The sequence below is a fragment of the Felis catus genome, chromosome X, assembly GCF_018350175.1.
Source record: "Felis catus isolate Fca126 chromosome X, F.catus_Fca126_mat1.0, whole genome shotgun sequence".
Taxonomy (NCBI): Eukaryota; Metazoa; Chordata; class Mammalia; order Carnivora; family Felidae; genus Felis; species Felis catus.
Window position 1 is genome coordinate 22,024,730 of NC_058386.1, and position 27,073 is coordinate 22,051,802.

At 43.3% G+C, this 27,073-nt stretch overlaps 2 protein-coding genes and 1 non-coding gene across 10 annotated transcripts in view; 2 read left to right on the plus strand and 1 right to left on the minus strand.

Moving 5' to 3' along the window:
- LOC101095955 (melanoma-associated antigen B18-like) overlaps positions 1-9,707 on the plus strand; it is a 606,992-nt gene extending 597,285 nt beyond the window's left edge. For 4 of the 6 annotated variants that reach the window (XM_045050420.1, XM_045050421.1, XM_023249202.2 and 1 more), the window contains 3 exons: positions 3,632-3,705; positions 4,658-5,789; positions 5,900-6,492. In XM_045050420.1, coding sequence (XP_044906355.1) covers positions 4,707-5,768 — 1,062 coding nt within the window. In that variant the 5' untranslated portion in view covers positions 3,632-3,705; positions 4,658-4,706 and the 3' untranslated portion in view covers positions 5,769-5,789; positions 5,900-6,492. Of the gene's footprint in view, positions 1-3,631; positions 3,706-3,914; positions 4,245-4,657; positions 5,790-5,899; positions 6,493-8,325 lie in introns of those variants that run through there. The other 2 variants (XR_006592853.1, XM_004000370.5) reach the window with 2 other exon arrangements.
- Positions 9,708-11,386: 1,679 nt separating this feature from the next.
- LOC123383445 lies at positions 11,387-21,890 on the plus strand. Of its 3 annotated transcripts, XR_006593169.1 has the most exons (4): positions 11,387-12,578; positions 12,698-12,792; positions 16,684-16,799; positions 21,774-21,890. XR_006593169.1 is itself a non-coding variant. In XM_045051037.1 (3 exons), the coding sequence occupies exon 3, from the start codon at positions 17,425-17,427 to the stop codon at positions 18,391-18,393; it is 969 nt and encodes a 322-aa protein (XP_044906972.1). In that variant the 5' UTR covers positions 11,387-12,578; positions 12,698-12,792; positions 16,684-17,424; the 3' UTR covers positions 18,394-18,556. The 3 variants fall into 3 exon arrangements, 1 of the variants encoding a protein (XP_044906972.1); XM_045051037.1 differs by lacking the exon at positions 21,774-21,890 and having other exon boundaries at positions 16,684-18,556; XR_006593168.1 differs by lacking the exons at positions 16,684-16,799; positions 21,774-21,890 and adding an exon at positions 13,791-15,083.
- On the minus strand, positions 12,472-12,600 carry LOC111558848. The gene has a single exon (XR_002739974.2). It is a non-coding gene; the product is annotated as a U8 small nucleolar RNA (small nucleolar RNA).
- Positions 21,891-27,073: the final 5,183 nt, after the last annotated feature.

The following is a 27,073-nucleotide window of genomic DNA, read 5'->3' on the forward strand; positions in this document are numbered from 1 at the left end:
AAGCAACAACAGATGTTGGTGAGGATGTGGAGAAAGGGGAACCATCTTGCACTGTTGGTGGGAATGCAAACTTGTACAGCCCTCTGGAAAACAGTATGTAGGTTCCTCAAAAAATTAAAAATAGAATTACCCTACGACCCAGCAATTGCACTACTAGGAATTTTTCCAAAGGATACAGGAGTGCTGATTTGAAGGGGCACATGCACCCCAATGTTTATAGCAGCTCTATCAACCATAGTCAAATAATGGAAAGAGTCCATCAACTGATGAATGGATTAAGAAGATGTGATATACACACACACCACATCTTCATACATATATATGTATATATGGGTATACACACAAACACACACACACCACATCTTCATACATATAGATGTATATATGTATACCCATATATACATATATATATATGTATATATATACCCATATATACATATATATGTGTGTATATATATATACCCATATATATGTATATATATGTATATATATATACCCATATATACATCTATATGTATGAAGATGTGGTGTGTGTGTGTGTGTTTGTGTGTATACCACACATACACACATACAATGGAATACTACTCAGCAATGAAAGAATGAAATCTTGCCATTTGCAACAATGTGGATGGAACTGGAGGGTATTGTGCTAACCTAAATAAGTCAGTCAGAGAAACACAGATATCACATGGTTTCATTCAAATGTGGAATTTGAGAAACTTAACAGATGGTCATCGGGGAAGGGAAGAAAAAATAAATAAAAACAGAGGGAGGTAAACCATAAGAGACTCTTAAATACAGAAACCAAACTGAGGGTTGATGGGGGTGCAGAATATGGGTGATGGGAATTGAGGAGGGCACTCGTTGTGATGAGCACTGGGTGTTGTATGTAAGTGATGAATCACTGGATTCTATTCCTGAAGCCAAGACTACACTGTATGTTATCTAATGTGAATTAAAAAAAGAAAAGAAAAAATAAAATAAATAAATAAATAAATAAATAAATAAATAAATAAATAAATAAAAAAAACGAGGCAAAGTATAATTAAATATTAATGCTCTTAGTGTGTGAGGCCAGGATCAGTATTAAACACTGAAGACTTACCAGCACTGGGGCTAGGTTAAGGCAAGTGAGGCATTTACCCTGAGGTCAAAATTTAAGCTCTGGGGTAGACCAAATTAGAATTAGTCTAAGCAGCCAACCTGGTAAAATCTTTGGAGAAGGGTATGTGCTGACTTGATCAGAGGCACAAAGGAGAAGAATCTCATGGTGAAAAGGACCAGTTTGGATGCCTAAGAAAACTCTGAGACTCATACAAGAAAAACTCCTTGCGGTGAAGGTTCCAAGACTTGGGATCCTTTTCAGATGAGGATCTACAAGTGACTCATTGATTTGCATAGTCCTTCTGAGATTGTCAAACAGATTACTTCCACCAGCATTCAGCCAGGAGTTGAGGTTGAAGTCACCATTGCAGATGATTAAATCAACCTTTTAAATAAATTATTAGTTGTTAAAAAGAAAAAAAAAAGTAAACTGGCATACTGACAGATTAGCTACATAGAAAGAACACAGAAAGTATATTCCTGCAAAGAAAACTAGCTTTGAATAAATTACAGTAAAATTTTCTGTTTTCTAAAATTAGAACTATCTGTAGGCACAAGTATTATGTCATGTGACAAAGACTAGGGCCTGAACATGGATTATTCCAGTGCTACTCATTAATAATTATTAACCGATTAATTATTCAGCCAGTTATTAACTGATGGAGTTCTCAAACAAGATTTTTTTGTTATTTAAAATGACAAAAAATTACAATTCTGAGCTAAAGAGTTTACTGGAATTAAAGAGATCTAGCTTTCTTTATCCATATATCTGTCTCGCTAGGCAGTAAAATGGGCCAATTACAAAGGCTTGCCTCAAGAAAACAAAATGGAAGATAACAGAAGGTTCTACCTTTAGATATATTTCAGCTAATCTCAGAAGAAATGACGGAATTCAAGAATTACAATTCAGCAGCCCCTAATGGATTAATGGATGACACTGACCATCCTCAGTGACTGCCAACAACACTACAAAGGAAACAACAGATGTTACGTGCCTCCTAATGGAATTAACACATTGTCACTTCAGGAGTGATTTTGCCAACAGAGACAAATCAATAAACCTTAATCTGAACAAGCTTCTCATTATAACTATTGAACATTATTGATGCTGACTGTCAAGTATATTGAGTTATTTTATCCCTTGTAATGTTGCATGTGATTGGCAATTTCTATTATAAATATCATTTCTTTACATTTGAAAACCCAAGTAAAATGAAACAATTTTTAGCAAAATATAAATCACTAAATAGGTCCATAAAGAAATATAAAACTTTAATTGAACAATAAAACCTGAAATTGTAGTCCTGATACATTTTCAGGGCAAATTTTGCTCTCAAAATGTACCATGACCAGCCAGGTTGAAAGGTCATTACACCAAATGATGAAGGAAAAGCTAATCACCACATTAGGTAAGCTCTTATAAGCCATACAAGAAGATGGGAAATTACTCAACCACTTTAACAGGCTAACTGTCCTTGATACAAAGACTAGATGAGTATGCCCCAAGGCGGGGGGGGGGGGGGGGGGGAGGGAAACTTGAGTGAAGCTCACTCATATACATATTCTAAATAAATTCATAGCATATCCAATGCAGCAGCAAATTAAATGAAATAGGCTGTGTCCAAGGAATGCAAAGATCATATCACATTGAAAAAAACCTGTGACTTGGAATTCACTATGTTAACAGAAAAGAGAAAGCATTTTATCCTGTTCTGAAAGTAAAAAACCTTTGATAAAAATTCAACCCTAGTTCATGCTAGTAACTTTTAGCAAACATATTAGAATGGAATTTCCATATTGTAAAATCAACAGCACATATATGTAAAGGATGAAATGTTAAAACATTCCCAGTATGGTCAGGACAAGACAGAGAGGTATGGTACCATTTCTACTGTTCAAGTCGAGACTCTATTGCATAGCTAATATACAGCCATATGTAGCAATACCAAAATAAGTTATGGATTATGAAAAGAGATTATCAGATATCCTAATTAAAAACTCCAAAGAAATTGGCTGTCCAATATTTAAATGTATAAGGAACTTTAGGAAGCTGATATAGATCACTACAGCAAAATCAGAAGTCGGGGTGCCTGGGTGGCTTGGTCAGTTAAGCATCCAACTCTTGACTTTGGCTCAGGTCATGATCCAAAAGTTTGTGGGTTTGAGCCCCCCATTTGGCTGTGCACTGAAAGAGTGGAGCCTACTTGGGATTCTCTCGCTCTCCCTCACCCTGCCCCCCCCTTTCTCAAATAAATAAACGTAAAAAAAGTCTAGCCACACAAAATAAATAACAGGTTATATAATGGAAAATATACCATTCAAAAGAGTAGCAATATCCAAAATATACCTAAAAAAAAAAAAACAAACTAGGAAATATATACATGATCTTTATGGAAGCAAATATAAAAAAATTTATTAACAGACTTAGGTAAAAGAAGTCTCAAATAGAGCAATATACCATGCTTATTTATGGTGAACAGAATACCCTACAGATGTCAGTTCTTATTTACAGATTTCTGCTTTACAGATTTCTGCCTTATAGATTTCTGCTGGGCTCCAGTTAGCAGACGAGAGGTATCGAAGCACCAACAAGGAATCAAGGTATGACAGTGAGGAATGAGGGGAGAACCTACCAGAAAAGAAGGGACAACAAAGAGGTTCCCCTCACACAACCTCCTCCACACCCCCCTTCAACCCACCCTCTACCTCCTCCCCACACCGTCCCTCCCCCCCCCCCCCCCCCCCCCCCCCGCTGTCATTCTAGGAAGGTCCCTGTGACAACTGCTAGGCTCTGCTCCCGCCTTACTTGCTACTGGGGGTTTCTGATGGAAATGAAAGGCTTGGTCTGAGGTGCGCTTACTAAATTCACCAGAGGGAGAAGTCCCGGCCCCTCCCTGTCAGAAGTCAGGAAAGACCCATGTCTGAGTTCAGCGTAATTCCCTTGACACCAGAACTCAGGGAAGGCCCCCAACCCAGAAACCTACCCGGGCTTTTATGCTAGGGAGCCCATGTGGGCGTGGCCGGAAGTGCTCACCCTGACTTCCGCTGCACCCCGCTGCTGTGGAACTTGAGGTCTAGTCTGAGTGGTGTGGTCTCACCGGTGGCCGAGGGAGGAGGCCCACGATCTGGCAGGTGTTGAGGTGAGTAACTTGTTGGAACTGAAGGGTTGCCCTCCTTTCAGACCCTAGGTGCCCCAGAGAGGGCCCCGTTCTCCTCTGGTATGCCCCACCCCCACTGCCACCAACTTGTGGCACAAGCTGTTAGGACTAATGCCCTCTTACTTTCACGTTGGGAACGGTTGGGATGGGAGGACTATCCTTGAAGGGGCCGCAGAGGGAGGTTTCAAAGGACCAGTCAGGAGCAAAGTTTAGTATTCTGAATTAGAACTGAGGTTACAAGCCCCCGAGGAAGAGTGGAGATCCAGAGTCCTGCCCGCCTGTGTTTTGTCGGTTCCTAAAACAGTACCCACAAAACAGTAAGCGGAGGCAGCTTACCTCGGAGAGCAGGTAGAATATCCCTACCAATGCACTCCATCTCTTCCTCCATATTCTAGGGTGACCTCTTCACTAGCCGAACTGCTTGCACTCCCACCTGCTATCACCATGCCTAGAGGTCAGAAGAGTAAGCTCCGTGCCCGTGAGAGACGCCGCCAGGCCCGTGGTGAGACCCAGGGTCTGGAGGGCCCTGAGGCTACTGCAGAAGCACCAGCAGGCGCAGCAGCCATAGCGGCAGGAGAGTCCCCCTCCCCTGCCTGCCCTCTCTCTGGGGATAGAGCTCAGAATTTGTCTGCCGCTGCGACATCCAGCAGTCCTCAGGCAGCCAAGGGGAGCTCCTCTCCCACCAGTGCTGGTGCAGCTGTTTCCTGCACCAATTCAGATGAAGGTGCCAAAAGCCAAGATGAGGGAAGCCAACAATCCTCTAAGGGCACTGAGTTCTCACGCAGAGATCCATTAAACAAGAAGGTAGTGTTGTTGGTACAGTTCCTGCTGCAGAAGTATCAAAAGAAAGAGCCAGTTACGAGGGCAGACATGCTAAAGTATGTCATCAAAAAGTACAAGTATCATTTCAGTGAGATCCTCAAGAGAGCCTCTGAGCACATGGAGCTGGCCTTTGGTATTGACGTGAAGGAAGTGGATCCCATCCGGCACTGCTATGCCCTCCTCAGCAAACTAGACCTCAGCGTCGATGGCACGATGCATGAAGAAGAGAACACGCCCAAGACCGGCATCCTGATGATCGTGCTGGGGGTAATCTTCATGAAAGGCAACTGCGCCCGGGAGGAGGAGGTCTGGGAAGTCCTGAATCTGATGGGCGTATATTCGGATAAGAAGCACTTCATCTATGGGGAGCCGAAGAAGATCATCACTGAAGATTTGGTGCAGCTCAAGTACCTGGAGTACCGGCAGGTGCCCAACAGCGACCCTCCGCGCTATGAGTTCCTGTGGGGCCCCAGAGCCCACGCCGAGACCAGCAAGATGAGAATCCTGGAGTTTCTAGCCAAAGTTCACGATACCGTCCCCAGTGCTTTCCCAGCCTGGTATGAAGAGGCTTTGAGAGATGAGGAGGAGCGAGCCCGAGCCCGAGCCGCAGCCAGGGCTCGTATCACTGCCATGGCCAGTGCACGTGCCAGGGCCATGGCCTCCAGCTCATCCCACTCAAAGTGAAGTCTCAGGCTGGTCCAAAAGGTATGTCACCAGTCTAACAGTGGAGGGGCAGGGTGGGGCCGGAGAAGTGTGTATCATCTGTGTTCCTGTTGTGTATTGGTAACTTGGAATTTCACCTTCTTTTTTTTTAGGTTGTATTTCATATGTTGAAGTTTGAAGCAGTTCGTTTTCTTTGCGGAAGAAAGTAGTCAACGTTCTAAATAGTGGATGGCAGTGGCCAGGGTAGGTCTGGAAGGAACACAGTGAATATCATCTTGGTGTTCTTGTTCTATATGGTAAACTTAAGAGTCCTTTATTTTTTTTCTTTCTTTCTTTTCCTCTTTCTTTCACTCTTTTTTTTCTTTTTATTTCAAGTGTTATTTCTTTAATAGAAAGTTTACATTATTTTCAAATCTAAATTAATGGTTTTGGTTGCATATTTGTTGCGGTTTAATAGGCTTCAGGGAAGGAGTTTTATTATTTAGCAAAACACATGGGGAAACCTTTCATGCTTACCAAAAAAGAACGGTAAAAGATGGTATTGTCACAAGCATTTCCTTGGAAATGCAAAACACTTTAGCAGTAAAATTACTAGGATCAAAAAATGGAGAGGATAGAAGTGAAAGCCATTTGTTCTTGGTTTTCCGTATACATTTTAGTCTCTTGTTCTGTAAGAATACAAGATGGCGTGCTTGGATTTGCTTATTAAAGAATGTAGGAGAAATAAAAAGTTGAAACACTAGAATTCATGCTTGCTGGCTCATTTATTTTCCAAATACTAATTAAGCGTCTGCTCTTTGAAAGTCACAGTGCTAGAAATGGGGAAGCTGGGATATAAATACAACACTCCTGTCCTTAGAATGCGACAGTCCAGGAACAGTAATCGCATATGGAGGATGGTGAAAGACCCTCTAAGACCTAAAGGACCACTAAGAAGGAGTAAAGAGGTTAAGAGGCAGGGAGGGGTTGGGAGAGGTGGGATGGGGAGGGTGTCTAGCTAAGAGCAGTAAGACACACATTCCCCGAGGAAAGGCAGTTTGGGGCTTTAGGAAACTACAAGTTCCTTGGTGGGCCAGGCTGTTAATTTAAGCTGCCTGGTGGGCCACGGGAGGCTGTGGGGCTGGTGAGCGGGGGCCAGCCAGACAGATGGTTTCTCGGTGTTGAAGGACAAAACCCAGGAGTGCAAAGCTGCTGTTGAGTTACTTTGGTATCATCAGTATCCCGGAGGAAAACCTCCTTCATGGGCCGAAATGGAAGGTAGCCGGTGTTCTTCCTCACGGGCAGTTGGACACACGGCACAATCTCATTGTCTTAGGCACAGCATCTCCAGGGAATGTCTAATAAGGGTGGTATTACTCTGAGGTGGGATGTTGAGAACTTACTATGTTGTCTGTCTTTGCTCTGAACTGGGTGGGGAACCAGGTCCAAAGGCATTTAAATGGCCTTTTAATTGGATTATCAGGAGTGTGATTTTGCCAATTCTAAGGGAGGATTAGATTTTTGGTGCTGGTGTAATGAATGAAAATAGGGGTGGTTTGGATAGAAAGGCCCCTGGGAGCGAAGGCGTTGGTCCTTGACACATTCTAGGACATCTAAGTCGCATCTGGCTGGGGGAGACTCTTCCACACCCAAGTTAAGTAACACATCCTGAACCTGGGAAAAATTTTCTTTAGTTGTACTTGCTAAGCAGCATTATGGATGAATTTGGTGTCATTTGTCTGAGAAAGCTGCATATTCTTTGATAACTCCTGAATTTAAAAACCTCATAAAAATAAAAATAAAAATAAATAAAATAGGGGTGCCTGGGTGGCTCATTTGGTTAAGCGCCCGACCTCAGCTCAGGTCTCGATCTCACAGTTTTGTGAGTTCGAGCCCCACATTGCGCTCTGTGATGACAGTGCAGAGCCTGCTTGGGATCCTCTGTCTCCCTCGCTTTCTGCCCTTCCCCTGCTTCCTCTTTCTCTCTCTCTCTCTCTCAAAAATAAATAAACATTGAAATAAATAAATCTCCCCAGGGGGACGGTGGTATTGTCTGCAGTTAAAAAAAATCAAATCCCGTGATGATTACCATTCATTGAAGACCTCCTGTTTTCCAATTACTCTGCCAAGCGCTTCCTAAGCATTACATTTAGTCCAACAGTCCTACAAGATAGAGCTTATCAGGCATACTTTGCAGTTAAAGAACTTGTCATTTTCTCCAGTTCACATGGCCGATACTGGCAGAGCCGGGACTAGATCCCTGGTCAATTTTATTTGGAGCCCATACTTTTGGATTCCTCCAGCCTGAGGCAACCTTCCGTCCCTTCTTGTTCTATTCTTCTCACTACTCCAAGATGTATCACAGGTAATTAAAAACCAGGACACTGGCCTAAGTGCTAAAAGCAGTCCTCGTGAAGGACGGTGAATATGAGAATAAAGCACAGTTGGGGTGTTGTTTGTGGGCCTCGTTTACTGAGTCACCTCTTGTCCCAGCCCTTTCCAGCCTTACAACATCTGTCCCCTGACTATTCCCCAGTGTGTCCCGCTGTCCTAATTGGAACCTCCTTTGCTGACCAGCTCTTCACTGTGTCTGCTCTAGGGTGCACCCAGCTTCCTGTGATACAGACAGTCCCGAGTCACCTGCCCTCCACCTTAGAGCCTTCCACCTCTCTGCAGGTGTACCTGGGAGGTCCTGTCCCTCAGTGGAACCATAGACCATGAAGTTTATATACCTGATTACTACAGCACCGCCACCCATCCCTACAACAGTATCAAAGTATGTTCCAAATGAGCTGGTCACTAGAGTCCTATTTTGTAAGAAAATACAAAGAAAATACGGGTTCTTGGGATTTAAATGAAGTTAGATGGGGGGGGGGGAGGTCGGTATAAAGGACACAGATATTGTCAGTAGGATTTTGCAGGAGTGTGTTATTTTGCTGGCCACTGAACACATAAACCAATGACTGAGCTTACTTAGATGGTCAGTAATCAAAGCTTCCCTTGTAATTTTTTAAGCATGGAAATCACTCTGCAGCAAACATCTACTGACGCTGAATTCCTCAGAACCTAGAGTTCTTCTAGCAGGAGAAAAAATGGTTTCTTGACAGACACACTAACTTTCAACAGCAAAGGCTAAAATAATTGGCCCTCTTTCTGCTGCCTCTTATCTCAGTACTTGCCCCAGAGGCAAATGCTGGGTTGTCTTTGTGCCTCATGGCATCTGTAAAAGTGTCCTGCATGTTCAGTCATGCTGAGGGTTGCCCAGACTCACAAGTGAAAGTTTTGACCGTGCTTCAATAGAAAGAGAACATTCTCATCCTACGGAGATTCTAGAATTCATTTAAAAGGTGAGTTCAGAAAGGTGCTATTGAGTGCAAAAGGTGAGCCTTCCTTACTGCGATTTTACGAGATCCTTTTGAAAATTAAATGTGATCCAGTGTTTCAAAGAACGTGCCACATAGCAGGATTGGAAAATTTTGCAGAATTGTGAGGCAAACTGGCCTCCTTAGAAACTCCAAGAGGAGGGTTGTTTTCATAACAAACTTTGATAATTGCTCTTTATCTCTTTGTTGAGCACCTACTAAGTTACAGTTTATGGGAAAGGCTGCAAGCGCTCCTGGACACCATGTCTCACTCTTCTTCCTGGCCTGACAGGGAGACTGCATCCTCACTTAGGGAGAGTCATGTGACTACTGCTGCCACTGAAATAGGACCAGAAACAGTATTTGTCACCTCCAGGCCAAGGTATTTGAGAGCCAGTGTGTCTCATCCATGCTTTCTGTTTCGTTCAGCAGCCAACCTTGAGACCCTTGTTGAGAAGTGGAATCATGGGAGCAGCCTGGACACCTGCCAACTCATGTCAGAGTTTATGTGTATGAGAAACAAACTGTTGTTGTTGCTATGATTTTTAATTTTATTAAAAAAATTAATGTTTATTTTTGAGAGAGAGAGAGACAGCATGAGCAGGAGAAGAGAGGGGCAGAGAGAGGGGGAGACAAAGAATCCGAAGCAGACTCCAGGCTCAGAGCTGTCAGCCCAGAGCCTGCCGCAGGGCTCAAACTCATGAACCGCGAGATCATGACATGAGCCGAAGTCGGATGCTCAATCGACTGAGCTGCCCAGGTGCCCCTGATTTTATTTGTTTGTTTGTTTGTTTATGTTTATTTATTTTTGAGAGAGAGTGCGCGCACAAGCCGGCGAGAGTCAGCGAGTGGGGGGACAGAATATCTGAAGCCGGCTCTGTGCCGACAGCAGAGAGCACAATGCGGGGCTGGAACTCACGAACTGAAACGTGAGATCATGACCTGAGCCAGAGTCCCTTCTGACTGAGCCGTTCCCAAACTTTTGTTGTTTTAAGCCCTGGCGGGTTTGCTGTTTTATCACCTATCAGTCACTTTATCTGATTAATGCACAGCTACTATCTAAGTGGTTCGGTATATTTAAATATTTTAATAACAAAGACAATAGTACATATGTTCTTGTAAAAATTTTTGACGATACAGATAAATTACAATATCCTCTTTCCTCAAAATTCAGTCCCCTCTTCAGAGGCATTCACAGTTAACAATCTGATGCGTGTCAGGTTAAAGCTTATCTGAGACTTTTTCATATGTAGATGTGCTATAAAAATACATTGAATTTTTAAGATTTGCAATTAACAGTGTACATGTTGTTTTGCCTCTTGACTTTGACTTAATAAAATGAATGCAAGATATTTCCATGACAGCAGATACAGATCCATCACCCTCTTTTCATGACTCTCTCCAATTCTTTTTTCTTTTAAAGTAGGTTTATTGGGGGGCGCCTGGGTGGCTCAGTTGGTTAAGCGTCCAACTTTGGCTCAGGTCATGATCTCATGGTTCGTAGGTTCGAGCCTCACATCAGGCTCTGTGCTGACAGCTCAGAGTCTGGATCCTGCTTCGAATTCAGTGTCTTCCTCTCTCTCTGCCCCTCCCCAGCTTGTGCTCTATCTTTCTCTCTCTCATAAATAAACATTAAAAAACTAGTAAGATAGGTTTATTAGGATATACTATACAAAAACCAGCTCATACTTAAAATGTACAGTTTGATGAGGTTGGACATATGTATGCATCTGTGAAATCATCATCATGATCAAGGTAATAGACATGTCACCTCCAAAAGGTTCCTTGTGTCCCTTTGGCTGTTTTTCTAAAAGCGCTTCACATGAAATGTCTCAAAATTTTAAGTGCATAATACAGTATTATTAACTGTAGGTACAATGTTTGTTGTAGATCTTTAGATCTACAACAGATCTTTAGAACTAATTCAGCCTGCGTATCTGAAACTTTATATCAATAGAAAAACTCCCCCTTAACCCTTTCTCTTGGTCCCTGGTAACCACAGTTCTATTTTCTGATTCTGTAAGTATGATGATTTTAGGTACCTCGTGTAAGTGGAACCATGCAGTATTTGTCCTTTTGTGGCTGGCTTATTTCACTTAGCATAATGTCCTTCAGGTTTACATATGTTGTTGCAAATGGCAGGATTTCCCCTTTATTTTTTGTTTTTTTTACTTGTTAAAATGTTTGTTTATGTATTCTGAGCAAGAGAGAGAACAAGCAAGAGCTGGAGAGAGCACGTGAGCGAACAGGGGAGGGGCAGAAAGAGAGGGACGGAGAGAATCCTAAGCAGGCTCTGTGCTGTTGGCTCAGAGCCCTACCTGGGGCTCCATCTTACAGACCAAACCGTGAGATCATGATCTGAGCTGAAATAAAGAGTCAGATGCTTAACCAGCTGAGCCACCCAGGTGCCCCAGGATTTGCCCTTTAAAGCAGAATAAGACACTACTGTGTTGATGCAAAATGAACAAACCTTTTTTTTCTTTTTTAAGTTTTAAAGGAACAGAGTTTTTTATTCGAGCCCCAGTTTGGACAGCTGCCCCAGATACACAATCTTCACGAAGAAGAGATCATTCCAGGGAAGGAACATTTGGTGCAGGGTTATATGTTTTGTTTTGTGTTGTGTTGTGTTGTGTTGTGTTGTTTTGTTTTACATACTTACACATCATCATGACAAATGACATTATAGAAAGAGACTTTACCTATGTTTTCAGTACGTGCAAGGCTGTGTGAATTTAATCTTGTGGGAACCAGGGAGGTTTTTTTTTTTTTTTCTTTATGTTTGGAATGTTCTTTTCATTGTTTTAGTGAAGCAGATGTATAGTGTTCTGGCCAGAAATAGAGCTCATGCTTCAAGATTTTACCAAGTCATTTTGACCTTGGTAAATGTTAATGTTCCTTTATTTCATCAACTCTGTGATGCATGTATATATATTTATTAAAATATATATATTTATCATAATTTCTTTATCCATTTCTCTTCAATGGACATTTAGTTTATTTCCATAACTTGGCTATTGTGGATAGTGCTACAAGGAGCGTGAATGCAGATAGGTCTTTGAGATCCTGATTTCCATTCTTTTGAGTCTCTATACCCAGGAATGAGATTGTTGGATCATATGATAGTTCTAGTTTTAATTTTTTGAGGGAGTTTCATGCTGTTTTCTATAGCGGCTTGCCATTTTACATTCCTATCAACAGTGCGCAAGGGTCCAATTTCGCCACATTCTTGCCAACACTTACTTTTTTTTTTTTTTTTTAATAACCATGCTAACTGGTATGAGGTGATATTTCATTGTGGTTTTGATTTGAATTGCCCTCATAATTAGTGATGTTGAGAATCTTTTCTTAGACTTTTTGGCCTCTTAAAGGAGAGAACGTCAGGAAGAAGATAGGAGCAATCAGGGCATTGCAAGTCTTGATTATACAAAGACATTAATCATGGGAACTCAAATCCTCATGTTCCAAGCCCTCCCCCAAGAAGAAAGAACAGGTAAGGATCATCCTACTTATGTTTGTGCAATAATTAATTTACCCATTCTCCTCCTAATGGCCATATAAATTGTTTCCTCACGGACATGTAATTGTTTCATTTGTTGCTATGATTAACAGGACTGAAATCAACATCTTTGAACGTGAAACCTTGGGCAAGTGTGCATGCTTTCTCGTAGGAAAGATGTAGCAAAGTACAAGCTTGATTAAAGCAGGTGAGTGTAAAGATTGGGAGTTTTTATAAGTAATGTTGAACTTCTGTTCCAAAAATGCCATACCACTTCATAGTCTGGCCAGTTAATGTGTGTGAATGCCTTACGTCCTCAGAGGCATTTTACTTCATCGTACTTTGAAATTTTGGTCAAACTTTGGGATAAATGATAGTGTCTCATGATTGTTCTACTTCCTTTTTTCCAAACGGGTTGAATATAAAATTTAATTAATACAGACTGGGATTTCTGCATTAATGTCTCGACTGCCTAGATTTTTCTAGGCATACTTTATATTTTGAAATACCAGTAAAACATTCCTCCTTTACTTTGAAAAGCAAGAACTTGACAGAATGATCAGCTGCTGAGCAGTGGAGCCAGGCAGGACACTCTTAGCTAGTCAAGGTCAGAGGTCCTAGCAATTGCCTGAGTCCATGAGACAGAGACCACGGGTAAAATCTCATTTGGAGAGCCCAGGGCAGGCTGGAGGTCAGCATTTTGGATCTGGAGTGGAGCTGAAAGTGCCCAAAGAACCGTAAGGAGTGGAGGTGGGAAATCTGGCTAGAGGGTCCAAGAACTTCCGTTAACAGGCTTGGCAAGTCTCTGAAAGGCCACCACCAGCTGAAGTTGTGAGGTGGTCTCGATGGGCAGGTCTACTGCATGAAAGGACTAAAGGCATGCCAGACACCCCACCCTGCCTCTGAAGTCTCCTGGCCCAAAGTCAGGCAGAATATCACCCAGTGATGCTGCACATGCTGGATACCGGGAGGACTCCATCTCTTGGCTACTGTGGTGGTTCACTGCATCCTTGCCGGTGCTGCAGGAGTCGGGCGTCTCTCCCGGTCTCCACTGAGTTTGGGGCAGTATGAGTGGGCAGGTTTGGTAAGTGCTGACAGTTGAAACGGGCCAGGAGTACCAGTGGGCAGAGGAAGGCGCCTCCCACTGCAAGGAGGTGGAGATTGAGGGGAGGTGTTCTTAGGCCATTTGCCTACATGATCCTACAGATAAAGGGCTGAGTGTGGACACATCTGGAAAAGATGCTCCAGGAGGTATCTCCAACTCCGTGTCCTCCGAGTGTCCTCCGTGGTTCCTGAGGTCCTGGCACACCAGAGGCCAGATGCCCCACAGCTGTATTCGGCAGCCTCTATCGCCACCAGGTATCTCTTAGGGTAAGAGGTTGACTCAGAGTGCAGACGTGAGTAGGGCGGATGGAGAATCTGTCACATTGGCACGGTTTATTAAATTGACCATGGATGACAGGGATACGTGGAATCCGGAGCTCTGTCTTTATGGTTGTAATAACCTAGAGTTGATGTACTTGAAAAAAAAATTCGGTGCTAGCCATCCCCAGGTTATCACACGATCTGTAGCACAGTGTAAATCACTACCCACTGGTGTAGCATGGGGAGGATTTGTGTTTCTAAGTTGCATATCTAGCCTAAGTGGCAACTGAGTGAGAGTAATGTACAGTGAAGGGGACGAGAAATTAGGTTTACTTGCCTGTATTAGAAATTTAATAGATGTTGTATATTCTCCTGTTAACAGTTTTTCCCCTTTTATTTGTGACTGCTGCTTCATCTTTTTCCACCAACTGTAACACACGTTATTCCTTGCCTCTCCTTCCACATGTGCATAAGGAAGTCTCATATCCACAGTCTTTATAGAGCTCTGCATTTTATTTTCAGTCACTGCATCTGTCAGAAGCATATTATTATCAGTTGGCCCAACCAACTGCAGTCGACCCCAGAACTTGTGTCCTTTGAGGACAGAAAACTGGACACTGGTGGACACGAATAATTGTAGAAGTTACAGCCTCCCTGTTTAAAAGCTTTTCTTTTGAAATAATGTAAGGCTTACATAAAAATTGTAGAACTAGTGCAGGGAGTTCCTGTGGCTCTTACAGCAAAGTTCAGTCGAACAAAACTGTTTACATTGTGATAGTTCATTTACCAGAATTCATAAATTTACATTGATAGAGTAGTATTTAACTGCCGTCAAATCCGGATTTCACCAGACTCAAACAGGCAATCGCTCCTTTTTGTTAGGGTTTGTTTTCTTTGGTATGGTATATAACTAAAGACACTTTTTTCACTCGTATAAATCTGTATGAATCCTACCAGAATACAGACACAGAAATCCCTAAGAAACCCAGAGAAACTCCCTATGTTCCTTCTTTTGGGGTTTGTTTATATTTTTTCATCATGATAAGTGTACTCTTTAATCCCCATCCTCTATTTCGGCCATCCCCCCACCCACCTCCCCTCTGGTAACCATGTGTGTTCTCTATGGTTAAGAGGCTATTTCTTGGTGTGTCTCTTTTTTTTCTTTGCTCATTTGTTTTGTTTCTAAATTCTACATGAGTGAGATCATATGGTATTTGTCTTTCTCTGACTTATTTCACTTAGCATGATACTCTAGCTCCGTCTGTGTCATTAGAGACGCAGGATTTAATTCCTTTTTATGACTGAATAATGTTCCTGTGTGTGTGTCCCACATCTTCTTTATCCACTTATCAGTCGATGGACGCTTGGGCTGCTTCCATAGTTTGGCTATTGTAAATAATGCTGCAGTAAACATCGGGGTGTGTGTATCCCTTTGATTTAGTATATTTATATTTTGGGGGTAAATATCCAGTAGGCTGATTATTGGACAAGAGGGTAGTTCTGCTTTTTAATGTTCCTTCTTTATAATCCTTGGCAACCGCTGACCTACTCTATGTTAGTATCATTTTTTGAAAGTGTTAGACAAATGGAATTAAAAACTACATAATGTTATGAAATGAGCTTTTTCAGTTGGCATAATGTACTTGAGAGATACCCAAGTGGAGAGGAGAAATACTATATCCCTTTTGCTTGCTGAATGGGATTCCCAGTACAACAGTTTATCCCTTTAGCATTGAAGGAAACTGGAGTTCTCTGTAGTTGGGGCTATTACAAATACAGTTATGTTCATTTGTGTTTGGTGTCTTGTGTGAACACTTATTTCTCTAGGGTAAATTTTCAGAAAGGGCTTGTTCTGTCATACAGTAAGTATATGTTTAATTTTTTTCTTTAATGACCATTATATTTTTGAGAGAGAGAGAGAGAGCACAGAATCCGAAGCTGACTTCAGGCTCTGAGCTGTCAGCACAGAGCTCTACGTGGGACTCAAACTCAAGAGCCATGAGATCATGGCCTCAGCGGAAGTCGGACGATTAACCGACTGTGCCTCCCAGGTGCCCCAGTATATGTTTAAGTTTATAAGAAACTAGTAAATCGATTTCCAGAGATCCTAGACCATTTTACTTTCTCACCATCAATGAGCGACAAATCTAGGTAACTGTTCCATATCCTCATCAGCACTTGAGATTTTCAGTAATTTCTATTTTACCTATTCAAGTAGGTATGTAGTAGTATGGCATCGTGGCTTAAAATTACATTCTACCAATGGATAATGATATGTGTTTTTTCATCTCCTTGTTTACAATCCATATATTCTCTTTGGTGAATGGTGTGTTTAAGCCTTAGGCCCATTTTCTTTCTTAAGTTCATTTATTCATCTTGAGAGAGAGAGCAAGCACAGGGGAGGGGAGGAGAGAGATGGAAAGAGAATCCCAAGGAGGTTCTGCTCTGTCAGTGCAGAGCCCAAAGCAGGGCTCGAACTCACAAATACACCCAATTTCTAATTAGATTGTTTCTTACTGTTAAATATAGAGACCTTTTGGGAGGCAGGGGGAGGTGTGTGCAGGAAGATGCAAGTATTTGATCACATAGGTGATTTGCAAATATTTTCCCCCACTATGCGGCGGAGGTGAGCTGTGCGTCTTAAAGATGTTCGGTTCTGTAGCCTGCAATAAATGCATATGACAACATCAACAGAGGAAAAAATTTTTAAAGTTCTGCCCCTCTATCTTCCCAGTGTGTCCGGGGATAACCAGTTCCGACTGCTTCATTGTGTGAAGGTGAGAGAGCGCCAGCGACCACTGGTATCAGTATCCACGGGGTTATGTCCACACATCTGAAACCTCCTTAGAGGTCAGTACGGCCCTTTATTATTATTTCCATGTAGTGTAAATCTCACTTAGTAAGGCTAGTATTTTCTCAGCAAACTCGTGAGATGGTGTATATATACAGATGCATGCATTCTCACTAACACACAGAATTGGTAGATACTTGTGTGTGCCGTCGCGGTGAGACTTTATAACCAAGACGGTAGCTCTGTCGGTGTGGTTCCTTTTGCTCAAATGCAAAGCCAGTGTGCATTACCAAGTCAGACACGATGAAAATAATACAAGGACCGCTTCCTGGTGACCTTGTGGGCTGTTTCTGCACACATGGAGCTAGGCTTTTGCCTGGACTTCAGAGAAGTGTATTCTGTGGAGCACTTCTATGGCCCTGTCAGCAAACTAGATGTCACTACGGGTGGGAGGTTCCATGGTGGCAGCAGTTGCCTGAGCCTGGTCTCCGGATGACTCGCCTGGCTGTGAGCTTCATGAAGGGCAGCTACTACCCCACTGAGGAGCAGATCTAGAATTCCTGAATGTAATGGGGGCGTAGGCTGGGAGGAGGCATTTCTTTGGGAGCCCAGGAAGCTCGCTACCAGAGATTTGGTGCCGCAAAAGTACCTGGGGTACCGCCAGGTGCCGGCTAGAGATCCACCATGCCCCGGGCTCCCGTGGGGCCCGAGAGCCCATGTGGAGACCGGAAAGAGTCAAGTCCTGGAGGTTTGAGGAAGGCCACTTACAATGTCCACTGTTCCTTCCCATATCGATATCATGAGGCTTTCCAAAGTGGTTTCTTCAGTTTTTGTAGTTTGTGGTTGAACACCGCCATCTCGGGGTTCCCTTCCCCACACACTCCCCTTCCCTTCTCTAGCAGCACACCACACCACACTACCCTTTCCCTTCTGTGTGCACACACGCACAGGGCTCTGCTCTCCATCTTCTCCCTGCCCCTTCCTTCCGTGTGCGTGCAATATCCCCTCCCGTCTCTCTCCTTCCCTCGCCTTCCCTCGTGTCCACACACTGCACTTTCCCCTCTGTCCCACCCTCCACACACGAGCTACAGTCTCCGTTCCCGTCCTCCTTTTCCTGTCGCCACCTACACTACACATTTCCTTCTCTTCCCTTCCCTTGTCACACACACTGCACTTGCCTTTTTCATCTCTTCCCTTCCCTGCCTTGCCACACACACACTACCCCTGTCATTCCTTTCCTTCTCTTCGTGCTTTATCCCTCCCTCCTGCCCCCTCCACACAACTATAGTATTCCCACCCTTTATCCACACACAGTGGATATCCACACTCCCTTTCCTTCTCTTCCTGCACACACACAACGCACTGCCCGTTCCCTTCTCCACACAACCCCCCCCCAAACACCACATGGCCTCTTCTCATTGTCCCTTCTCCCCACGAGCTACTGTGGCCCGTTCCCTCTATTCTCTTCCCTTCTTTTTTTCTACGTGCACAGACAACACCATCCTCTCCCTTTCCTTTCCTCCCCTAGAAGAGTTCAGTGTGCATGTGTGGACGAATGCAGAAAGAATCCCTTCCTTTCCCTTCTCTACCCGCTCCACTTCCTGTCTCCTTCCCTTCAACATGCACACCCTACCCCCCCACCCCTCATCCTAACACACAAGGGCACTGTCCTTTCCCTTTTCCCCTTCCATTCCCTCTCACCCACACTACTCTGTTCTCTCCCCTCCCCACACCACACTATCCTCCGTGCACGTGTTTTACTCCTCCGTGCACGTGTTTTACTCCTCCCTCCTTCTCCCCCGCACACTACCCAGTCCCTTCCTTTCCACAGTCACACACTACACTATCCGTTCCCACCTCCACGCACTACATTATCCCCTCCGTTCACTTTCTTTATGTTCCTTTTTTCCTACCCGCATATTCGAACTTGTCTTCGCTTCCCACCTTTTCTCCACATCCACACACACACACTACGCTGTTCTTCTCCCTTCCCTTCTCCACACGAACTACTCTCTCTTCCCTTCCCCACATACACGAGACCGTGCGATCCCTTCCCTCTCGCGTGTCACCTTCTGTTTTCTACACAGACAGTATACTCTAGCTTTCCCTTCCTCCCTTCTTCCGCACAACACACACTCCCCACTACTCTTTCCCTTCTCTGCACACACACACTACAATGTACTTTTCCATTTTCCCTCACCCTAACTGCAGTATCCCTGCCCCACCCCCACTAAATTGTGCATTCCACGCCCCTCCTCTCCTTTGCACACACATTTACATTGTCCCTTCCCTGCGATTCCCCTTCTTCATACACGTACCACTATGCTATCCCTTTCCTACAGACACATACACACGCTCCCCCATCCATTCTGTTCCCTTTTCCTTAACCACACATACATACACTATTCCTTCCCCAAACCGCACACTACCCTATTTATTCACTTCTCTCCTTTCCTATATACACACAAGACACCACAGTATCCCTTTCCTCCTTCCTCTGCTCCCCCCCACTCCACTATCCCTTCTCTTTCCCCCTCCACACTTACATACTACATTGTCTGCTCCTGGCCCTTCTTTCCACGTATACACACGTTATACTGTCGCTTATTGCCCCCAACATACATCCTACACACGAACTTTCTTTACCACCCTCCCCCACCACACGCACTGCATCTCCTGCCTTCCCTTCTCTATGCACACACGTTACGGTCTCCCTTCCCTTCTCCACACACACATACTACATTATACTCTGGTTTCGTGTTTTCCCTCCCCTTCCCTCCCCACCAACACTACAGTGTCCCTCTCAGCACACTAACAATAGACTACCTCTCTTCTTCTCTCTTGCCATTCTCTTTGTGGTCTTTTGTTATGCAGAAGATGTTCAGCCAACTCTTAGTTCTGCCTAGGAAGGAACTGTTCTATAAATAGGTGTAGATTGGGTGTCTCCAAGGAGAAGGTGAGTTCAGAGCCTCTCTGTGTTGCCATCTTGGGCCAGAACTCTCATTGCTGTGTGTCGGGTTTAAGAGTAGGAGATCGGTAATTTCCAAAGAAACGTGGGAACTCTTCCCCCTTATTTTAGGATCTCAAACAGGATATTGCCTGCGTTGAGTAGGTGTTTCTCTGGAAATTTGTTCTGCTTGAAAGATCGCTGACTCATGGCTTCCTAATACTTGCAGTCCATGGCTCTGTAAAATTAAAAGATGCATATGTGAGTTGGCTTAGCTTTATCTAAGAAAGTAGGAGAAATTAAAACTTGAATTAGTTAACATGTTCATTGGCTCATTTATTCTCTAAACAGTCACTGAACATGTGCTCTTTGGAAGACATGTAGGTATTCTTGGGTCGCTATGGATTTTGTGTCTAAGAGCAGTTGGAAGCTGTGTCAGGGTAGTGTAAAAAGGATGGAAGAGATTCAATTCCAGGTGAGAGCAGCTAAGTGTCCTTCTGGACATTTGGGAAACCAGTTTTTCAGTGGAAGGGATGTTTCAACCTTAGCTATGTGGTAGGTGAGGTCAGGCTGTGGGAGACCCTCAGATTGTGTGGCTCAGCGTGGAGAGATTTAAAGAATAAAATGTAGAATGGCTCTTCATACTCTGTTTTAAAAATGTTTTTAAATGTTTGTTTATTTTGAGAGAAAGAGATAGGGACAGAGAGAATCGTAAGCAGGCTCCACTCTCAGTGCAGAGCCCTCCGTAGGGCTCCATCCCACGACCATGAGATCATGACCTGAACCAAAATCAAAAGTCAAATGCTTAACTGACTGAGCTACTCAGGCACCCGCCCCCCCCCCCCCCCCCCCCCCACCAGTTACTCTTGAATTCCGGATAAACTAGAAAGAAAGTTTCCATTGGGGGAAGAAGCAAGGTAGGTGCTATAAGTACTTGTCTCATGCATTTGATCACGGTGAGTGAAGAAATTGTTTTATATTCTCAACTGCAAATACATGCTATCTTCCATAAAAAAGGGAAAGATAAGGGGCACCTGGCTGGTTCAGGTGATAGAGTATGTGACTCTGGATCTCACGGTTGTGAGTTAGAGCCCCATGTTGGGCATAGAGATTACTTAGCTCCAAGGGTGGATGCAAGAACCCACAAGATGGAGGTGACAGCCAGGGAAATGATCCGTAGGCTTTGAAATCTAATAAGGAACTGACAATATTTACTCAATGGTATTTCAGAAGTGCTACTGTCCACTGCCTCTTGTACCTCCCATTTGCTTATTTCTGAACAAGAGTGTCTCCGATCCCGCCAGTGCACATTGATGTGTCAGGACAGATGACCTGTTTCCTTGCTTCCTAGGTCCACAAATAGGGTTTTACTCTGCTTAATAAACTTCCTCCCAAGAGCCTCTTCATCTACAGCTACACTTAGAGATTTAGATGATGAGACTTGGATTTCTAGCTGATGTAACGGGACAAGACATTTTGGGATCTTGGGCAAGTTTTGCATAAAGTAGGGACATGGGATATTGGGCCCCACAGGGCGGACTGTGGCAGACACAATCCCCTTATAACGAAGGCGATCAGATGTCATCCCCATGATTACATCACATTATAAGTGTTGGGTAAATAATTAGAAACACATTATTATGCGGACTCAAAAATTTGTCTCCACAAAATATATATAAAATAAAAGCCAACTGGACTTAATAGGGAGAGACCTTTCTTCATAAAGAACGCAAAGGTGGAAAGGGAACTACAGGAGGGAGAATGTCAAGCAATAGTTGGGCAAAAAGAGTTTTCCTTTTGGAGAGAGGAGTGCACAAAGCTAGAGAGAACTGGATACAGGGAAGCAGGACAGAGGGTGGTGTGAATGGATGGAAGATCGGAGAATATTTTACCCTGAGGCCAGCCTGTTCACAAGAAGGGTTGTAGCTGGCTCTGGTGAGGGTGGGCATGGAGGGGAAGAGAAGCTTAACCAATGTTGGGCTAATAAGCATTTTGTTTCAATGGGATCAGTGTCGACAAGCACTTGAGCTAACTATTTATGAGGCCAAGAACGGGATTTTTGAGGATCTGTGTCTGGCCTTGTCAGAGGTAAACAAAGGAGCGCCCTGAGTCTTACCTAAGTGATATGGAGGATGGATCTTTGAAGCAAGCGGTTTCCTGGAACACAAAGAACGTGCGAACTGCCTCAATTTAGGGCTCAGGTAACATTCAACATTATCATGTGGGAAAGAACAAAGTTTTATTAATGAATAAGTAGTAAGCCAGACTAGGATGTACATCCCAGGCAAGCAGACAAAGCCAAAAAGAAATCTTACTCTTCTATATTGCCAAGCAGATACAACCCATTATACACACGTTCTTAAGAGAAAAGATAACTAATCCCCAAGTAAGAGGGCTTGATGTCTCCATTGGTCACACATATTTCTTCCTAAATGTATTTTTCTGGGATGTAAAATTGGTAAGAAGCTTCTTTAGAAAAAGTGTAAATAGAAAACCTTTTTCTTTTAAAGGCTACAGTAAGTGCTATTTAAAAAGAGGTGGGTCAGGGGCGCCTGGGTGGCTCCTTTGCTTAAACGTCTGACTCTCGGTTTTGGCTTGGCCATGATGTCACGGTTCCTGAGTTTGAGCCCCACATCCGTCTCTCTGCTGTCAGCACAGAGGCTGCTTCGGATCTCCTGCCCCTCCCCTGCTCTCTCAAAATAAATAAACTTAAGAATAAAACTTTTTAGTTTTTAATTTACTTATCCTGATAATACCCCCCTTTGTTACTGAAAACCAGTAGAAATACAGTTTTAGAAATCATCTCATTGCCATTTCTACCTTTCTCTGGGCAAATTGCAGCCATCTATATAGCCAACAAGTCGTTAGTAAATTATAAAGCGATGCAATTATAAGAATAAGGTAGGATAAATTCAGTACATTATTTGCCTTGGGGGAAAAACTTTAAATATATCATACTAATAGTTAATAGTCAAAGCATATTCTTGATTATCAACGTGTGAAACTTCATCATACATTAATTTTACAAACAGTTGTGATGCTTTATTGCTTAAGCTTTCAAATAATTAACTATCTGAGTAGTATTTAGTAATTCCTTACAAAATATTACCCAATCCAAGCCTAAGGGGAGCTTAACTCTAGAGCCTCATGATCTAAATTTTTAACTAAGAGTTGTATTTCTCCTGAGTTTCCCTTAGTCACAGAAGTAACATCTACGGGAGGGCTTAGGCCCTTCAATAACAGCTCCAAAGAATTTTTCCCACACGTGAAACAGACACCCATGGCCCTTATCTAGTATCAAAATCTTATTAAGAGACACTTGTCAGGGGCTCCGAGGTGGCTCAGTCACTTAAGCATCTGACTTGACTTCTGCACAGGTCATGATCTCTGGGTGTGAGATCCAGCCCTGTTTCTGCTTGGCCCTGGGTGGGGAGCCTGCTTGAGATTCTATCTCCCTCTGATCTTCCCCTGCTCACTCACATGCAAATGTGCACCTCTCTCTCAAAAAAAGATTCCTGTCAAAGGGCACAGTTCGAACTTCCAGTTTTTACTGTACATGACTCTGTTTTTAAGCCTCAAGGACAAGCCTTCTGAATACCAGACAGCCTTGGTTTATCTGGATATATTGGGGCCGGAGAGGATTTGCACCCCAAGATGAATGGGGTGACACCTGCTCTGTCCTCCGATGCCTCTATTCATAAGCAATCGATATTTTAGAGGCCAGTACCTGCTGGGTGGGCCCTGAGGCCCCACCTCTCAGGTCAGGTACACCAGGTCGTGTGGGCCTTACAGTCCGCAGCCTGTCTCTTACCTCAGATTGCAGCCCAGCTCTCACGCTTCTCATAGCCACTAAATGACTACCCTCCCTTCAAAAAACAAACAAAAAACTGCTGATCCCAATAGGAAGGGCTGGTTTTTCTCATATTGAAGAAAAATGTAAATCATATGGTCTTTTGGTTAACTTTCGCGTATTGACATTTATCAGCCTAACACCTTTTTTTTTTTTAAGTGTATGTATTCATTTTGAGAGAGAGAATCCTAAGCAGGCTCGTGCAGAGCCCAGTGCAGGGCTTGATCTCATGAACCACAAGATCATAACCTGAGGCGACAGCAAGAGTCGGAGGCTCAACCAACTGAGCCAGCCAGGTGCCCCAGCTTAACACCTTTTTTTTTTATTTGCTTTGTTCCAAGTGACTAGTTCAACTACTCTTGATCCTGGTGCCTTCACATGAGGACATGGTCTTATATCCAAGTTCTCAATGACTCCATAATGTTTATCGTCAATGCCTTCCTGTTTACCTGGTGTGTGGATGACATGGGAATTGTGTAGGCAGAATCTTGACTAAGATGTAAAAGTGGACCCAGGCTAGCGCGCAAAAGGTACAAGAACCTGTGTCCTCAAACACAGCAGGTGATTAATTAGCATACCTGCTGTTCTTTGTTATTAGCATAATAAAGTTAGGCCTTTAGTCCCCTTGTGCAGGGAAATCCACTAACGAAGGGAACCACCACACGTCTAAAAGATCACGGCCTCTTTCCTTCCAGGACTTGATTTGATGTAGGGAAGGAGAAAGAAAAGCAGGGGAGCAGGGAGGGGGGTAGCTGAGAAAGGGAGGAGGGTTCTGTGAGAGAAAAAGTCCCTTTCATTCTCATTTCCTCTTCCATGGTTTCCAATTTTTCTTTCTGGCTATTCAACTCATATTTAACTTTCCTGTAAGAATGATATCAATTCCATACATACCAATAAATAACTCATTTGGTTGAGATGAGGACCTTTTGAGAGTCTCTGCAAATACATTAATTTATACAAATTAAAAGACATGCCCTCGGGCCACTGCAAGAGCAGATTCTTACAGGTACACCATTCCTTATGTGACAGATTACATGTTAAAGACAACCATAGGCACCCTTCCCAGCTTCTCTTATTTTCCGTAATCAAAGCTAATGGTGATCCTGGGAGTTTAGAGCCCACATTATCATGCTTTTTTAATAATAAAATCTTGAATTCAGAGAGGTTGGTTTCTCTGACAAGTATTCCAAAAGAGCAGAGAGCTAGAAGGAAGACTTTATGAGTGAAGGTCTCTTACTTGAGTCTTGGGGGTCCACAGAACTTCTGCGCATTCACTCAATTTAGGAACTTCCAGAAGTCTTATCCTCATTTCCAAATCTGTGGCTGTAGTTAATGAAAAACAAAATCTCCTGCCAACTCAGAAAGGCCTCTCCACAAAACACAAGAAAGAGAGAAAACAGTTTTATTATTTAATAAGCACTGAACCAGAATGTGATACCCATCACAATGCTAAAGAGATTGCTGAGACAGAAAGAGATCTCACCCTTTTATGCAGCCAAACAGATATAACCCATTATATCCGTGATCTTAAGATAACAATAACTATTCCTCAAGTAAGAGGACTGTACGGCACCATTTACTACACCTAGTTCATCCTAAATTCACCTGGTAATTTGGGGTGGGGGAGAGTATCTTTGTTAGCTAAATGCCTTTATCCAAATGGAAGAAAAAACTCATTTCTTTATGACAGAAGACAGGTGCTGAAGTTAAAATCTCAGGGAGACTGGGAGATAGGGGTGCTGTCTTACTTAATGTTTATGTTTCAAGGGACTGACTCCCACTTAAGAAGAAATTCCTGGGCTGCAAATTGGCAAGAAGCTTATTCAGCTTTTAAGAGTTACAAAGATCTCAATGAAGCAGAAAAAGAAGTTACAAGTTTTTTGTTTGATTTTTCAGAGGGAGAGAGAGAACATCTTAAGCAGGCTCCATGCTCACCATGGAGCCTGGCAGGTGGCTCGATCCCACGACCCTGTGATCACGACCTGAGCCAAAATCAAGAATCAGATGCTCAACTGATGGAGCCACCCAGGCTTCTTGTACCAGAAAGAATGAAATTGTATTTTTTTAATTGAGGTATAATTGACAAATATCTTATCAGTTTCAGGTGTACAACATGATTCGATATTGGTACTTTTTTCCTATTTTAAATTTTTATTCACCCTTGTGTTTATCAAAGGGGGAATGGGACGCCTCTGACTGGATATTATATAAGACTCCATTTTGCTAGCAGAAATGTTCTTGCTATGCTGGTGGCCCTGAAGAAGTGAGTGAGCTTGGATTCATCTCTAGTTTGGTCTTCAGATGAGAACACGGCTCCAACGACACCTTTGATGCAGTCAGGTGATACTTTACCACAGGGAGCACAGTTTTAGCTGGACGTCTTACACAGAGAAACTGTGAGATAATAAATTTGCGTTTATGCAGCTACATTGGTGATGGTTTGTTACGCAGCAAGAGTAGAAAATGAATACAAGAAGAGTCAACCATATTTACCTAGATATTAACTCTTTCTTTGGGTCTTTCTTCACCCCTTGTATCCCCAGGTTCTAAGCCTGAAGCGGTTCCCTGCTGGCAGGAAAAACTGGTTCGTGAAACATTTGAGTAAGTAAGTGGGAACCGTTTGCTCTGTGGACGTTGGAGGTTCCTAGAAAGAAGAATGGAGAGCAAAGGTGAAGGCGGGCCTTGTTCTGGGCTGAGAGCTGCCTACCATCCTGAGTGTGTCAATGAGATAACCAACACAGCGTCCTCCTCCTCCACTTCCCCTTAACCTCAGACCCTGTAGACTTGTTTCTGGGTGACTCTTTGCACATTGAAGGATAGACTGTCAGAATAAAGTCTTTCTCACTACAATTCCAAATACCAGTTAGACGGTGGAAAGTCCCCATTTACACACGTCCGGGGCACAACCTGCCCCGACTGGTGGGAGTACACTTGCTAGAGGAGGCGACACTCACGGTGAACATATCCACAGCTGTCTGCCCGCCATCACCGTGGAATCACCATCACTCGCTGCTTCCTGACTTCCCTCGGCTCAGACTAGCCCTGATGACAAGGAGACCGATCTCCTCCTTGTACCCTAAGTACCGTAAACCCCGGTGTGGCTCTCTGTGTGAGGTCGCCCCTGATAAATAGAATCTGCAGGATAACTCCACATGGGCAAACGAATGGGGAGAGGCCCGAAAAGACCTCAATAGACATTTTACCAAAGAAGACATCCAGATGGTCTACAGACACCTCAAAAGATGCTCACCATCACTAATCAGTAGGGAAATGCAAATCAAAACCACAGCAAGGGATCACCTCACACCTGTTAAATGGCTGAAATCACAAGTGTTGGGGAGGATGTGGGGAAAAAGTAACCATCATGTGCTGTCGGTGGGAATGCAAAAGGGTACAGCAACTGTGGATTTACACAAAGAAGACAAAAATACTAATTCAAGACAATATATGCAGCCCCTGCTTATTGTATTATTTACAACAGTGAAGATAAGGAAGCAACCTAAGTGTTCATCATTAGACAAATAAATAAGGAAAAT